This window comes from Phragmites australis, chromosome 20 (assembly GCF_958298935.1).
Source record: "Phragmites australis chromosome 20, lpPhrAust1.1, whole genome shotgun sequence".
NCBI classification, from domain to species: Eukaryota; Viridiplantae; Streptophyta; class Magnoliopsida; order Poales; family Poaceae; genus Phragmites; species Phragmites australis.
The window spans coordinates 11,486,392-11,502,794 of NC_084940.1; the positions used below are offsets into that span (position 1 = coordinate 11,486,392).

General features: G+C 40.7%; 2 protein-coding genes across 4 annotated transcripts; one reads left to right on the forward strand and one right to left on the reverse strand.

The window, feature by feature from the left end:
- Positions 1 to 6,691: 6,691 nt before the first annotated feature.
- On the forward strand, positions 6,692 to 10,780 carry LOC133901942 (uncharacterized). 3 transcript variants are annotated; one of them, XM_062343494.1, is made up of 6 exons: positions 6,693 to 7,027; positions 7,294 to 7,436; positions 8,704 to 8,844; positions 9,113 to 9,298; positions 9,633 to 9,757; positions 10,298 to 10,780. In XM_062343494.1, exons 1-6 carry the CDS (start codon positions 6,835 to 6,837, stop codon positions 10,521 to 10,523), a joined length of 1,014 nt encoding a protein of 337 aa, XP_062199478.1. In that variant the 5' UTR covers positions 6,693 to 6,834; the 3' UTR covers positions 10,524 to 10,780. The 3 variants fall into 3 exon arrangements, with proteins under 3 accessions (XP_062199480.1, XP_062199478.1, XP_062199479.1); XM_062343495.1 differs by having other exon boundaries at positions 6,694 to 7,027; positions 8,713 to 8,844; XM_062343496.1 differs by lacking the exon at positions 9,113 to 9,298 and having other exon boundaries at positions 6,692 to 7,027.
- A 119-nt stretch (positions 10,781 to 10,899) lies between these two features.
- On the reverse strand, positions 10,900 to 14,060 carry LOC133901166 (ASC1-like protein 1). Its single transcript, XM_062342442.1, has 6 exons — positions 13,691 to 14,060; positions 12,262 to 12,488; positions 12,006 to 12,161; positions 11,718 to 11,903; positions 11,396 to 11,580; positions 10,900 to 11,302 (listed from the first exon to the last, which is right to left on the reverse strand). The coding sequence occupies exons 1-6, from the start codon at positions 13,844 to 13,846 to the stop codon at positions 11,271 to 11,273; spliced, it is 942 nt and encodes a 313-aa protein (XP_062198426.1). The 5' UTR covers positions 13,847 to 14,060; the 3' UTR covers positions 10,900 to 11,270.
- Between the last annotated feature and the right edge of the window lie 2,343 nt (positions 14,061 to 16,403).

Sequence of the window (16,403 nt, forward strand, 5' to 3'; positions counted from 1 at the left end):
AGAACGGTATATGTTTATTTTTATAATTTTTTTCATCAGATATCTATTTATTTAATTATTTATATTAGAAAATATAAAAAAACTCTTTACTTAATATGTGTATTGGATAGCTTGTGGACAAAATTTGGACGTCCGGCATATTGATTGGACTTGACCAGCTCATGCTCCGTGGCTACAGAACTGAACCAATCTCTACTCCTAGACATTGCGTGGCGGCTCTTTGTCATCGATCACCAGGTCGTACCCCTCGACGGCCATGGCCTTAGCTGATGTGAGCTCTTCCACACGAGCCATGCCGGTGAGCTTGCCCACACGCAATGTGGTGCCATGGCAGGGCGCGCTTGCGCGAATGCTGAGCAGCCGCAATGGGGGCAAGGTCAGACAACGAGGAGCCATGGTAGGACTGTCCTAAGCCAGCGAGCGAGGTTTGTCGCCGAACCAAAGCACACTTTCGGGGACTCTGAGGTTTGCAGCCACGCGGCGTGGTCTGAGATGAAGAAGAGGGTCGACTCGTTCTGTGCGATTTGGGGGTGGCGGAGAGCTTGTCGTCAACGTCGTCGCCTCTTGGCGAGGAGATGCGGAGCAACCACGCGGACATCCTCGAGTACCGTGTCGAGCATGCCATGTAAGGCGACGGTGCAGGAACGCCACGGCGGGGCGGCCGAGCAAGAAGAGGCTTTGAGGCCGCGGGACGTTGCCGCTGCCCCCGCCATGATGCCGGCCACGGGGCGGTTGTAGCTTCTAGAGCTCAGGACTAGGGAGCGCCTCGCGCCGCCTGCCTGCCGCAGCAGCGTCGCGAGCTTGTTGTCATGGAGCCTGAGGTTGCCACACTCGGCGCGGAAGCTCCGTGCGACGGCGCAATGCTCGGTGACCTCGTCGGCCAGCTGGATCGCGCACGCCAGCATCGGCTTCACGCCATCCCTCAGCTCTCCTGTCTTCTACCCGAGCATGACAAGTTGGATGGTGTAGATAGACTCGGACTCAAAACGATATGGATTGGACTCATTACACTTTGTATTGGATTTGGAGTGAGCAATGTATTTTCTTTTGTTGGATTTGATTTGGATTTCACTATTTGGTTGTATTGGATTTGGAGTGAGCAATGGATTTTTCTTTTGTTGGATTTGATTTGGATTTCACTATTTAGATTAGGATGTACAACCAATTCCTATGTATGTACGTTCTATCACATAAAAGAGGTGGGATATTTATAGCCATATTCTAATCACTAGATTCACATTGGTGTCCTTGCTTATAAAAATATTCTTAGGATAATATATTCGTTGTATTATTACATATTGTACCATTACATAATATTACACATGTTGGTCAGCTCTTTGGCGACTTGAGTAGTCTGGCTTCATTCCTCCGAGCTCTATGTTTCGCATCAGATGGCTCTTCGAGCATCACCTACGCCTTCAGTATTCAAGCTCCTCGCTTCGCATTTTGGTTATTCTCGACCTCGCGGTTGAGGCTTTGGCCTTCGAGATCCTCACTTCGCATCATCTATCATTTTGACTTCATACCTACAATCAAACAGTTCTTGTAGTGTTTTTACGCTACTGATAACTTCATATCTCTGAAGTTGGCTAAGGCCGGTCGAAGTCAGAAAGGGAGGCTAATATGATACCATCCCCCCCCCCCCCACCCAATAGTTTCGCACTAAACTGCTGACCATGACACAAGTTCAGAAGACCTGGAGTTTTATTCTTGTTGGAGAGATGTAAAAAGTTGTTTCACAAACTGGTACCTTCAGTGGAGACTGTTTATCAGGTGATGGTAGTGGAGCCAACGGAGGCTCGGTGCTGGTTTGTTTTGGGTGCGCCTGGATTGTAAAATGCTTCAAGATAAAAGATTTATCTGGTCAGAAATGTAAGCAAAATGCCGCATCATGCTTCGACGATACAATTTGACCTTGTATATACCAAGCAGGTTGTGGAATGCGTGCAGGAATTAAATACCGGCTTCAATTTGCAATTTCACTTGAACATCTCTGCACAAACCATCCACTTTCTCATTTTGAACCTCTAAGCCATCTCGTTGACAGCGTTATTTATTATTATTATTATTATTATTATTATTATTATTATTATTATTATTTTTGGTGCGAAGAACATTGACTGTGATCACTCACTTTACGGTTGCTGGATCTACACGAAGTGTGTTGGTATTGTAACTACATTAGGTCGATATGCAACATTGACACGTTGGTACGCTTCTAAGCAGCAACTACCAAGTTGCGAGTCGTACGTTCGAAGACGAAATCGCAGCACGGGTGAACAGGTCAACAAACTCGGACCAAATTTTTATTTAAAAAGAATATATTTCACCAATAACGTTTGCATCCCTAGCTCCCTATGTTTCCATAAACGAATCACGTTTGGGTACTTGAACTTTAAGCAAAATGACACCTCTCGCATAAATGACCCACTTGCAAGCTTAGAGCAACTTCAAAAGCCACGCTATCCCACCCTCCATAGCTAAAATAGCATGAGCTATGTAAAAATCACGGTCCAACAGACGTGTGATCACCCTCGCCATTTTAGCAGACCCTTCAAATCACCCTCGCCGCACGTCAAGTGTAGCATGTGCTTGGGGCCACCATCGAGCAACCGCCACTTCCCTCCCACCTTCTTCCCCTTCCTCTCGGAGTCCTACTGTAGACAGTGCTGGTGTTGAGGCAACACCAAAATGTCGCACGCCTAAGATACAGGTGTTGGGGATCATCTCCCGCCACCCCCCTCACTCGAAGGCAACCGCGAAGTTTACTGGAGGTGCTATGTGATAGCTGTCGTGTTGATTGCAGGAGTTCGTCCATCAGTCGTGGAGATCATGGAGCGAAGTTGGTCGAAGGGTGCGGGCGTCCACGCACCTTCTGGTCACCGAATCGGCGCAGGCGGAGGCTAATCGACTTCAATTGTCGAGCGAAGCCTCGGTTCGCGTCCCGCATCCTTTGAAGCGAGCGAAGGCATGACCTTGTCTTCGCCGGGGGAGGGGGCGAAGGCTGCCCGTCATGTAGTCATCGAAGAGGTCTTCGACACCCCTCGCATGGATGGCCGGCTCCACAGTGGGCCCGACTACGGTTGTCTTGGGTACTGTTGTAATTATGGGATCACGCTCATTTGTACCATATTAACCCCGGATATTCCGGGAATGTAGCAGGTTAGGGGGTAAGATATGTAAACAGGACCCGTGATCGTCGGGTACGGGCTATAAATAGAGCCACAGTGTAACCGTAAGAAGTAATTGAAAACTGTTCCACTTCCAGTACGTGTCACTCTAAGGGACCTTCGATACTTCCACCTCCAAAGGCCCGCCTTGTCTGGGACTTCAATCCCAACAACAGGGAAACCATGTAATGCTTACCTTGTTGTGGGTGGACGCATAGGGGCAGCAATGGTGAGGGATGGAGATGCGGTTGGACTTTGGAAGAAAGTGCGCGATGCTCGATTCGACCGGTGGATCGATAGGATTCACACGGGAGTCAGTTAGAGAGGGTACATGAGTCTTCCTCCAATGCTCCTGGGAGCTTGGTCGGGGTGGATCTGAGCTTGGGCTTGCGGAATTGGCGACGGCGCTGGGTGAAAATGGGGATGCGACGCTGCTACTGCTTGGTGTTGTGCCCTGAGAGTGAGGCACTCGGTGTGAGGGAAAGAGTGGGGGAGAGGAGCGTAGCTGCGCTGGGAGGGGGAGGGGATAAATGAATAAGTCAATAAGAGAGCTTTTACTAATATGTTTACCTTTCTGTTTGACAATATTTTAGACATACATTTGTTGGTTGGGTACTTGCTTTCTCGGTGTGACTTTCTAAGAGTGAAGCAATGAGCGCTTTGCAGAATCATACTCTAATTGATTTGAGAAGATTCTGAGTAACGTTTAGGTAATGCATATTATTTCTTGCAATTTATATAGAAGTTATGTGCACAAATTTACAACTTAATGTATAAGCTATTTGTTATACGAACTATAAGTTGTGTCAAAAGAACATAATACATTAATTCAGAAAAAACTACATACATTGTCATACATAATTTAAAAATACAACAACTTCCATAATAAAAACACATTTGATAGGTTTCGACTACATTATTGCAAATGCTTATACTATAAGAACTATGACTCTGCATACATTTGCTATAGGTGCTCGACTAGATCATCTTGAAGCTGAGAGTGAGCTTGTCGGTCCCTGATATCATGATTGCTCTTAATAAACTCCATAAAATGAGACAACTCGGGGGATGTGCTCATCAGAAACTGTCACCCTTTCTCCCTAACGATCGTAATGGAAGTCTTTATGTTCATGATCGTAATCGAAGTCTTCCCGCTCATTTTTAATTATCATGTTATACATAATAACACGAGCTGTCATGATTTGTTCGAGTGCCTCTTGATCCCAAAACCTTACTGGTCCACGAATAATGTCAAAACAAGCCTATAGAACTCTAAACGCTTGTTCGATATCTTTCCTAGCACCTTCTTGAGCTTGCAAGAAAGTTTTTTTTTATTCCCTTGCGGAGATGATATTGCCTTCAGAAATATCGCCCATGGTGGATATATGCCATCTGCTAGGTAATAGCCTATTGTATAGTTATGACAATTGATGGTGTAATTCACTTCTGGAGCTTGTCCTTCGGCTAGTTTTGTAAATAGAAGGGAATGGTGAAGAACATTAATATCATTGTGAGACCCCAGTAAACCAAAGAAAACGTGTCAGATCTAAAGATCATATGAAGCAACAACTTTTAGAATTATTGTGGGCTCATGCACATGACCGATATACATTCCTTGCCATGCTACAGGGTAATTTTTCCACTTCCAATACATGCAATCTATGCTGCTTAGCATACCGCGAAAACCTCTTACCTCTCCCACTTCAAATAACCTAGCAGTATCAATATTATTTGGAGATCTCAAATACTCATCTCCAAAGACTTCCACAATAATTTGTACAAACCTTTTAAGACTCTATAGTAACTCTCTATATCAGTACTTTCTTCGATCGGAATAAATTCATCCGTAGAATCCGCTAGTACTCCATAAGCTAACATTCTAAATACAGTGGTAATCTTCTGCAAAGAAGATAACCCAAGAACCCTAGTGCTATTTCTTTTCTGCACGAAATAGCTATTATGCTCTACTACAGATTGCACTATACGAAGAAATAGAGAACGAGTCGTTCTAAATTTGCGTAGAAATAATAATAAAATGAGACGGGAGGATAAAAAATAAGGACGAACAAAAACATATTCACTAATTACAAACCTACGCTGAAAGATAGTCGGGCCATAGGTGGAAGCCTTTGAAAAATAGTCTTGATATAGTCTCGTATGTCCGGCTTCTCTGTCGTAATGAATTACTCGATGTCCTGGCACAGAACCTTCATATTGTTGAGCATTCAAGCGTTGATCTTTATCGTGCACTTGGAATGCTGTAGCAACAATGAGTTCGTCGTCGTTAGATGAGATCGACGACGAATCCATGAGAACTTGCTTGACGATGTTGCGACGCCTTATTGTAATGTTGGGGAGGAGACAAAAATATGTGTGAGAGAACACATAGAGAGTTGGGAGAGAAGACACAACTCAGAAATGTCAAATGGAGTTGCATATATAGACCTGAAAAAATAGTCATTGAAAAAATAGTTGTTAGAAAAATATCTATTAGAAATATAGCAGTTACAAAAATATAATCGTTACAAATATATTATTAGTTATAGAATATTATTAAAACATGAGAGAGAATATGGAGGGTGAAATAGGGATATGTTGTTGGAGTAATAGAGTAATATGGAGTGAAATCTTTATATATGGAAATCCATATAGGGATACAGAGGGTGACATATAGATGTGTTATTAGAGTTGCTCTTAGGCATCAAGCAAAATAGCATTGCATCTTGAGGATGTTTAGGAAGGAGATGTTGAAATTGATACATAAAGTAAAACATATTTTGTTTTTAAAAATTAATTTTTATAAATTTTGATCAATAATTAGTTAAATTATATACACATTTAGTATATAAATTTTGTTCCAATAGATTTGTATTTCAAAATACTTTTAATATGATATTAATTTTATAGTAATTAACAAGTATATTATAAAAGAAATTAACCGTTAAAGTTTATTTTTTATAACTTTTTTAAAACAAAACATGTCTTATATTTTTAAACAGATGAAATATTTTACTCTATTCAAGTTCATCTGATGATCTATCACTCCGTTGTCTCTTTTGTTTTTTTTTTGGATGAATCTGTTGCCTCACTGACATATGACATTAAAAGATGTTTTGTGTATGTTTGTATTTTAAAGAGTAAATTTAAAAAATATATAACTATTTTGATATATATTACAGAAAACTATAATTTCTGATATTTATTTTAAAAATCTACAACTATTTTGATATATATTGTAAAAACCTATAACTTTCTAATTGTGTGTCCACCTATCGTCATCTATGGTACTATATCATAGGAGGATTAATCGTATATCCATTTGTCATCCTCTGATGATAGGTGGATCCACGGTGAAAAAGTTATATTTTTTTAATATGTATCAAAATAGTTATATATTTTTGAAATAAGTATTAGAAGTTGTAGCTTTTTTACAGAAGTTGTCAAAATAGTTATAATTTTTAAAATTTACTCTATTTAAAATTTTAAAGCCAGTATTTAAAAAAAAAAAAAAAAAGGAAAGGCATGCTCCGTCACATAAGAAGTCGTCACAGTCCGCGTGGCTGACCTGCGAAAGCACCGGGCCAACGACATCAGGACTCAGCAGTGCCCGCGGCGTCCGAGTTCGCCGGCGGCGAGGAGCCCAGGAGGAGGAAGGGAGCCGAGGATGGGCTGTTCAATCTCGGGGCTCAACGCCCTCTACGACGCGGCGACGGGCGGCGGCGACGTCTGGATCAACGAGCGCCGCTTCCGCGTCCTCCGCCAGATCGGCGAGGGCGGCTTTGCCTTCGTCTACCTCGTCAGGGAGCACCAGCCCCCGTCCGACGCCGCGCTCGGCAGGCGCGCCTCTCACGTCTCAGGTCCCTCCGCTCGGTCCTCGCCCCCCTCGCGAGTTCTTGATTTCGTCGCCGTGAGCGTTCTTGGACTGTTGGATTGGTTCGTAATTTTGGCCTAAAAGGGATAAGACTGGGATTTAGGTGGTTTTGCTTTGTAAAATTTCCATTTCTTGGATCCGACTAATGCATCCTGGCGGTTTTCCTACTTTGATTAGGAGAGAAGTTCTGTAATTCTGCGTCTTAAAGCATACAACTGAAAATGTTTTACTTGTTGTGTTAATATTGTTCAGAGGATGGAACATATGCTATGAAGAAGGTGCTGATACAGAGCAAGGAGCAGCTGGATCTGGTGAAGGAGGAGATCCGTGTGTCGTCACTGTTCAGTCATCCCAATCTGTTGCCGCTTCTTGATCACGCCATAATAGCAGTCAAGGTAATCTGTTGTGCTTAGTTTTTTTCCTCTCTTTTGTGCCTGGGAATGCTATAAGCAATTGGATATTGAAATGTCAAACTATGTGCAAGGTTTAGGCAAAACATGTTGAGTTTGCCTATTTCATCGTGCTTGGTAGATATTGTAGAAGTGTGCTATTTTTATCTGAGGGATTTGTTTCTGGTCTGACATGTGTGTGAAAGATATAGCAATCAACATTGATTCCAAATGTGGATATAGCCTGCGTGGTGTCATAGTCAAAATAAAATGGTTGTATTGGTTAAAGAGAATGAGTGCTTCGACAAACTGTTCAACAAGGAGAATGAGAGCTCTACCATTGAGATGGCCAACTCTTTTGATGATACTAACAGACGATTTGTATGAAGGATTCAAGAAGTTGAGGTCAAGGAAGCTTCAAAAAGGATGAAATGAGACAAGGCAATAGGCTCTGATAGTATCCCTATTGAGGTATGGAGATGTCTTGGAGACATAGCGATAGTATGGCTAGCTAAGCTCTTCAACCTCATTTTTCGGTCAAATAAGAATATAAGATGCCCAAATAATGGAGAAGTATATTAGTACCAATCTTCAAGAATAAGGGTGATATTCAAAGTTGTACTAATTATTGTGGAATTAAGTTGATGCGCTATATAATGAAGCTATAGGAGAGAGTTATTGAGCATCGCCTAAGAAGAATGACAAGCATTACCAAAAACCAATTTGGTTTCATGCCTAGGAGGTCGACCGTGTAAGTGATTTTCTTGATAAGATAACTTTTGGAGAGATATTGGTAACAAAAGGACTTGCACATGGTATTCATTGACTTGGAAGAGGCTTACGACAAAATACCGAGGAATGTCATGCGGTGGGACTTGGAGGAACACAAAGTCCCAACAAAGTATATTATCGTCATCAAGAATATGTACAATAATGCTATGACAAGTGTTCGGACTAGTGATGATGAGACCGATGACTTTCTGATTAAAATAGGACTATACCAAGGGTTAGCTTTAAGCCCTAATTTATTTGCTTTGGTGCTGAATGAGGTCACAAGGGACATACTAGTACCTTTATTATTATTATTGTTTTCTTATCATCTTTTTAATTGGATATTGTGGGTTTCATATCTAGCATAACCCAACTTGCTTGGGACTAAGTTGTTGTTGTTGTTGTTGTATTGGTTAGGGCTTAGGCACGTTGATGCTTTACTCATCTTATCTTGTCAAAGTCTATCTCATGTTGAAGGGGCTTGTTGTCTTGATATATTTAGAATCAACAGGGAGATTGGAGCCATGAAGCATACCTTCTCTTTCCAGTCTATTTGGATGGTACTTTGTTTGACAACGCTAACGCCATGCTGCCCAGAAAGGAATTCTATTCGACAGCTGACGTGCTGCAAATTTTCCGGCAGGTTAGCCCTTTGATGAGATTAGAAGACTACATTATCATTCTGCAAGTTTCTTGATGACGTCGTTAGTAATTCTAGAATTTTGGTTAATGCGTTGCTTTCATGCTATTACAATTACAATTTGTTGAGATAAAAGTTCAAGTAAAATAATTTATCATGTAAGTCCACCATACTCTTTCTGATTTCAAAACTGTTGGTGGAAAAACCGTTAGCAATTGCTCCTTTTCCATCCTGTGTCTTTCTGTGTATGCTAATAGAAGGCTACTGACAGCTGTGCGAAGGACTGAAGCACATGCACAACTTTGATCCTCCATATGCCCATAATGATGTTAAGCCTGGTAATGTTCTTATAACCCGTCGTAAAGGACAAGCGCCTGTTGCAACTTTAATGGATTTTGGAAGTGCAAGGCCTGCAAGAAAGGAAATCTGTTCTCGTTCTGAGGCTTTACAGTTGCAGGTTTGTCAGTGTTAGCTTCCTGGTCTTTCTTTCACAAAAAAGAGAACTCTTCTTTATAAAATGTAGGTTTTCATTTAGGTGTGTGCCCATAGTCCATAAATGCATTTCGATTTGTTGCTCAGATGTACATACAAATTTAAGAGATTCTATGCAAAGCAACATGCTTACTGTTAGTTTTATTCTTCCTTAAGCTAGTGAAATTACAAGCATGAGTAATTTTTCTTTAAAGTTTAGAATATGTAACTCTTAGTTATAACTTGGAAGAATTTGAATCTTAGTACATTGGAAGGTGTGGCTGTCTAAGTATTACTGATCGATACCTTATTCTGTGTAGGAATGGGCTGCTGAGCATTGCTCTGCACCTTATCGTGCACCTGAACTATGGGACTGCCCAAGCCATGCAGTTATTGATGAGAGGACAGACATCTGGTCTCTGGGATGCACCCTTTATGCTATCATGTAAGTCTGTCTATGGTTTGCACGAGCAAACTGGATAGCCCTTGATTCAGTTCGTTTGATGTTTGGTTGAAGTGTTAGTTTAATTCACAATGAGTACTGTGGTGCACATTTGCCCTAACTTCTTGGGCACATAATTTAATCATATGTTTGTGGGTACTCTCTATCAGCTTCCTTCTGTCCCATTTGGCAATTTTTCACCTTTTCAGCAACACTGATAACATGTCCATTTTGGTAGTAGAAGTGACTATCTCATCAATAATTGAAATGAAACACTTATGGACAACTACCAATCATGTGCCAATGTCATACACTTCGGGTGGTTGAAGGGTTCCAACCTTCCAGGATGAGTTTTGTCTTTCAAGTCTAATCAGGTTTTGGTGCACAGCTCTAGCATACTGCAATAGAAGTTTTGCTGAATGTAAACAGACCTAAACTTCTTTATGATCCAGTCAACACTCAGATAATTCATGCATCAGGTCCAAAGATGAAATACAGCATTAAGTCCTCGTTAATTCACTGATCAAATTAGACTCTTTGTAGGTACAATGTTTCACCATTTGAATATGCTCTCGGTGAATCTGGAGGAAGCCTGCAACTTGCCATTGTCAATGGGCAGTTGAAGTGGCCAGCAGGACCCAACCCTCCTTATCCTGATGAACTTCGCCAGTTTGTTACCTGGATGCTTCAGCCTCAACCTGCAATGCGCCCTCACATCGACGATATAGTTCTTCATGTCGACAAGCTTATCACAAAATATTTGTCCTAAACCAGATTGTACTTTCCATTCTGTCTCGTTTCTTTGTTACACAATTACACAAAGTGAATATGTAGACTTGTTCATGCTTGACGTCTTTTGGTCCTTGAATAGGCGACAATGATTTTATGTAGACGTGATGGATTCTTTGTAGAACTTTCAGGTTGTTATTGACATCTGTCTAATGTTTGGGTCTTGTGACTCAGTTATCTTGTACAAAAATGTCAAGTGAATACCAAAAGTTGTTATATGATAAAAATATATTTTTTTCACTTGCTTTTCTACTTCTCTAGGTTCTTATTAAATAATTAAGCTTAACTATGTGGACATGGCGGCAGCGAAACAGAATCATATACAAGCAAGAGTAAGTTATGTTCCAGCATTCTTGGGAAATTCTTCCCAACGCTTCCGTCAGGATGGATGATTGTGTTACTGTAGCAAATTACATGATTTCGAACAAAATTAGCTGTCTAGTTACAAGAATGAATGAAAAAACGATTATTCTGAATCTTTTACAAATGATGATTGGTGGAAAAAACATATTTCATTTTTGCTTCATATAAGCATACAAGAGCACACGCAGCTTCACTAGCAACTCACAAATCATGGTTGTCATATCTTTGACGCTGAAAGAATGATCTGTTCTAATAAAATATAATATCTGCATATCTTCTGTAAAAGGAAAAAGGTATTCAGATGGTGTTTCATGCTGTAGGGAACACATAATATAGTTCTTCAGTTAAGCAAGCAGTCTAAGAGTTAATCTTCATGCTCATCTTCGCCTTCAGAATCTGTGAGCAAGTTTTAGTAAACCAATAAGAAGATGCTACTGAAGAGAAAAAAAAATCTAGCACCATGAAGAAAAAAAGAGAATAATCACTGACCAGATCTAACATCGTCGCCAACACGGCCTTTGGATTGAATTTGTTTGACTAGCATCCGGTAAATCAGTACCCACCAATATATGTGAAGAACTAGGAGTGAGAACAGAAGACTATTGAAAACATAGTAGTATACAGGGCCGTAGAATCGATGCTTCTCCTTGTCCAGGGTCAGCACTACTTCATAGCTGAAAAAAAAGATATATGATTATCAATCAACAAAATATGCGACAATGATTTAGTGGAGTAATGCTTTTTTCAAGTACAGTGGTGAATGGCTAGATGTAGCACGAGATGCTAGAACCTACAAGCTACTGTTGTTTACCTTGTGCTTCTTAGGATCCAGAAAGGAAAAATAATGAGCCGAAGAAGTATCCATGACACCACAAAATGAAGAAATGCAACAACAGCTAGCCACTCACAACTACTGTACTTGGCCATTTTCCCAATCTCTAAGAATATATCACTTGCATCATGAAGGGCTAAAACAACTGAGCCAACACGAGCAAATCTGTTTCATAGGCACAGTAACAATATGATTAGGTCATGCAGTTGGTGTCCGTTTGTTATTGAAGGCAATTACCATCATTTAGGAAATTGTTTGAGAACATACCTGAAAATATAGGACAGAACAATTAGGAAAACAGTTGCTACGTGGTGAGACATTGATACTCCAAAGTCAGAGCGTCTTGTTTCCCAGAACAGAAGAGCAAAGATGGAATATGTGTAAAATCCAGCAGCATACATGTATACAGCTTTAAGCTTCAGTCTGGAAGAAGGAAAATTCGATGTTAAGAGTTTTTTTTGTTTGGGGGGGGGGGGGGGGATAAAGTTGGAAATAAGAAGAGAAGACTCTTTTTTTGTCTTACTTCATCTTTTGATCAGGCCAGACCTGGTCGCCAGGCCCTACCCAAAAGTATCTGGTGTTCTTGAACCATGCCTCATTGTATGTTACAGATAATGAAAGCAGCTCCCCAGAAAGAAAATAAACAAACTTCCATGCCGATTCCTTAAATTTATTGATTTTCTTTCTACTTTCATCTGTTTCAGCAAGCTTGTCATATCCCTTTCCAAATACAAGTCTTCTTGCTAATACCTGCGAGTATTATGAGGAAGGACTATAAGATGTTCATGTAAGGAACTACTGGTACAGCACACGTATTACACAACAACCATTCTAGTCATGATTGCATCTTGCTAATTTGAAAATATTTTGCTCACATTGTACGGTTGTCATCTAATATCGCAATAAATGTGTGACAGATGTAACAACTGACAAGACAAGTACATCAGTACACAAATTAATTCGTTTTGGCTTCTTATTTAATATTACAATAACATTCATTTGCAGTAGAAAATGTAAATACAATAATGCTTAGATCCCCTAACAAAACTCTGCTTGTTGTGAAGTCTTTGGCATGCAAAAGAGGTGCTGGTTCATTCTGCAATTTACTCAGCTATTCTCTTCTTCCTTCCCGTCCCATTTCCCAACTACCTTCCTTTTTTAAAAAAAAAGAAAGATGATAGCTATGCTTCTAATAAGTCATACATTGCTCTACTCTTGTTTTCCTTTTCTTTTCTTTTTGTGTAAATAACCTTGGATATTAGCATATACACCCTGACAACAGATTCACATCCACTTGCACAAGCCAATTTTTACTCGCCCCACATTTGGTCACTGATAATCAGTAACTAAGGATCCCAGCAAAGATTAAACTAGATAAAAAGGATAACACGCTTTACAGCACGAAGATGCTTAGACGTGTCACCTTAAGCAAATGAGGATGCAAATGGCATTGAAAAATAAGCCTCCTTGCAACCAATCAAATGCAACTAGAATATAATGACGAGATTACCAGAGGACATCAAATGCATCGTCGACGTATCAAAAGGAAGTCATTTTTACATGAATACAGAATCAAACACATTGTGAGCTCAACTTTTCCGAACTCACTCCAGCACAATACAAATCAAAAGGTAGATTTTCTAGTTTCTCCTACTTATGTAATCCATCCATATTGAAAATTTGATATACGGTAGCACGTCAAGCTTGCACAATTCAGAACCACCAGCACAATTGCACATAATAGCATTCAAACGCAAAATCTTTTGTAATCTGGACCAATCTAACTGATCCATGAACAACTCCAATCTCCAGAACCACCAGCACTAAACCAAGACAATCCAGCAGAATGTTCATCCAGCAACTAACCGCAACCCCGAGACACGAAATGGCGCAATTTAGCGCCGACATTTCGGAACCATCGAACAGACAAATTGCAAGAATCAGCTGATTACCTCGAAGAGGAGGCGGTCGAGGAGGAACCGAACGGCGGGGAAGAAGGCGACGAGGAACGGGAGCACGGCGAAGTCCCCGTAGGCCGGGTAAGCCTCCGCCTCCCAGTCCACCGGCACCGACGAGGAGCCCAGGAACAGCTCCACGAGCGCCGCCATTGCGGGAGGAGATCCAAGAACCCCGACCAGTTCTTGGATCAAAACCACTCCAAAGCAACGAGAACGCGAAATGGGCACAAGATTTGGCGGCGACACGGACAGCTACCGTCCCTGAGCCGATCCAAGAAGCCTCAGGTCGGAGTCAACGCGAGCAGCGAGAGGAGAGATTTGGGATTGGCGGAAGGGAGCAAAGAGGCCTTCGTCCATTTAAGAACATTCTTGCAACAAAACCTCCCTTTGAGAATTTGTTGAATTTGTGAACTTTCAAAATAATTTATACTAGAATTCTCTATTGAATGCATTTCCACGTTTAAAGCACGCAAAAAAATCTATTTTATTATCCGAACAACTCATCCAATCTATTTAAGTTCATCTTTAATAGTTATTTTAAAAATTCATCTTTACATTACTTTACTAGTATCTCTAATATTATTATAATAATCTCTATTTTCATCTTCAACAACTATAATATTTTCTATCCTCTATTATTCTACTTCTTTTTAATCTACAGTCATTCTTCATAAATAATGTTAGAGAAGAAAAAATATCTTAAATTTAAATTTCCTCCTTGCTCTCCTGTCACTATAGCAATTGAATGGAGGCTATGCTAGAGCGTGGCACCAACCAACAGATCCGCAAAAACAGTAGCAAAAAGACGGCACAATGTTGCCGATCAGCTTTTGCCGTGTCCGCTGGATACAGCCTAAACCTGTTTTGCATAATTAAACCAGTTTTAATACAAGAACTGTTCATATGGGCATAATTAAACGCCTGAACCTGTTTTGCACCCCTGGTCTCCTAATGCTATATACTACACAGGACGTTGGATTCGGAGCCATGCGGCTACTCTTTTAGTTTCAAATAAGTATCATTTTGACATCACTACTGTTTCTAACATATAATTTTGATTAATATTTTTGTTATAATATATTAATAAAATATAGTAAAAATATACTATTATAAAAGTTATTTTTGGAAAAATCTACTTGTACCAATTTTAATATCCAAACTCAATATATAAAAAATAATTTAGAGATAAGTTTAAATTAATTGACTGTAGACAATATAAAACAATATTTATTTTAGACCGGAAAGATTACTGGAATTGGGTGTAGCAGCAAGAAGCCTATACATATAGATGTTTATCGAAAAAAGGCCCGAGTTTTAATAAATTTTGGGTTTTTCTGGGGTGCCTATGCATTCCGAATCGTGCAGCTACCAGAATTATTCCCGACCGGGTGTAGCAGCAAGAAGGCACATGCACATGGATTTTGGATCCTGAGTGCTGCAGAGACAATGAGTGCGTGAAGAATAGGATGGTTCAGATCACCGTGTTCAGGCCTGCGCCGCTGTGGCGGCCACCCCGTGTTCGCTTGTGCCTGGGAGCCACCGGGTCTTTGCAGCGGAGCAAGCCGAGGCTCCAGGAGAGGCGCGTCTGCTTGCTTGCTTTGCCGCCGCCTCCATGGATCGTGTGTCCTTCTGCATGCGGCAATCGTTGGGTGATGTATTGATCTACAAGATTACCCGTACTTGCCGTGCCGTGCCGTGCCGTGCAAAGACATAGGGTAGGTGCTTGCTCTAGGTGTTGTACGAAGACGGGAGGATGGGTATTTGGAAGTTCTCGACAAGCCCAAGCGCTTTTGTTTCCAATGCGAAGACAGCTATTCATTCGAGTCCGACGAGGGCGAACTCATCATGGTCGTCCTCGTCGGCCGCCGCGGGACGCCGATCCACATCGTCAAGCTCAACGAGTAGGAGATGGAGCGGGAAGAAGGTGGAGAGCCTAGGAGGGGTGGATCTTGATACCATCTCTAACTATATTTTTTTATTTTGTTCTTAATTTTTTCGTTCTCATTTTTTTATTTTTTATTATATTTAATAATTTTTCTTCGAAGGGATTCGTAAAAGAAAATAAGAGAGAACCTCATCTTGAAGGGAATGACTTTAGAAATTCTGTCTTGAAGAAAAATATGAAGAGAAATCGCTGAAGCACTGAAGTGAACAAAAATATATTCACAGAAAATTCTAAATCACGAAGATAATTCATTGAGCATCGTCTGATGTCTTGTTCACTGGCATGCTCACCACGTTGATGAGAAAGACCAACATCAAGTGGATGAAAAAACAAGGTCTTCTTCCCGAGACTGTCCATGTTGGCATTGTTGATCGCAACCGCGAGTTGGCGTTCGTGCCAATGTCTACTGGAGCGGACACAATGGCAGCCAAAGATGGCGCGAGCATGTGGTCTCATGAACTAGGGTCAGAATAATCTAACAAAGATTTGGAACGCAGAAAGGGTGGATTATGAGCATGTTTGATTCATGCAGTAGATTTTGGGTTTTAAAAAGCTGAGGGTTTAAAAATTGAGAGCTGTTTGGTAATATGGATTTTGAATGGTTTGGATTTTTGTTTGTGCATGTCAAAAGTCTAAAATACCCTCATCTATCTTGGGTGCCATGTTTACCATTTCCTGGCACGTTTCTCATTCGTTCGAACTTGTAGCTTATTTGTAAAATAAAAAATACATAATTAAATTACAAAAGATACATTATTCATA

Bases quoted from the DNA above. Each gene is read 5' to 3' on its own strand.
- LOC133901166 (XM_062342442.1), bottom strand. From the start codon at position 13,846: ATGGCGGCGCTCGTGGAGCTGTTCCTGGGCTCCTCGTCGGTGCCGGTG. The intron at 12,489-13,690 runs GTAATCAGCTGA...TAATACTCGCAG, and splicing joins TCGACCGCCTCCTCTTCGAG to GTATTAGCAAGAAGACTTGT. The intron at 11,904-12,005 runs GTATGTTCTCAA...CCTATGAAACAG, and splicing joins GTTCTGTCCTATATTTTCAG to ATTTGCTCGTGTTGGCTCAG.
- LOC133901942 (XM_062343494.1), top strand. From the start codon at position 6,835: ATGGGCTGTTCAATCTCGGGGCTCAACGCCCTCTACGACGCGGCGACG. The intron at 8,845-9,112 runs GTTAGCCCTTTG...GGCTACTGACAG, and splicing joins TGCTGCAAATTTTCCGGCAG to CTGTGCGAAGGACTGAAGCA. The intron at 9,299-9,632 runs GTTTGTCAGTGT...TATTCTGTGTAG, and splicing joins CTGAGGCTTTACAGTTGCAG to GAATGGGCTGCTGAGCATTG.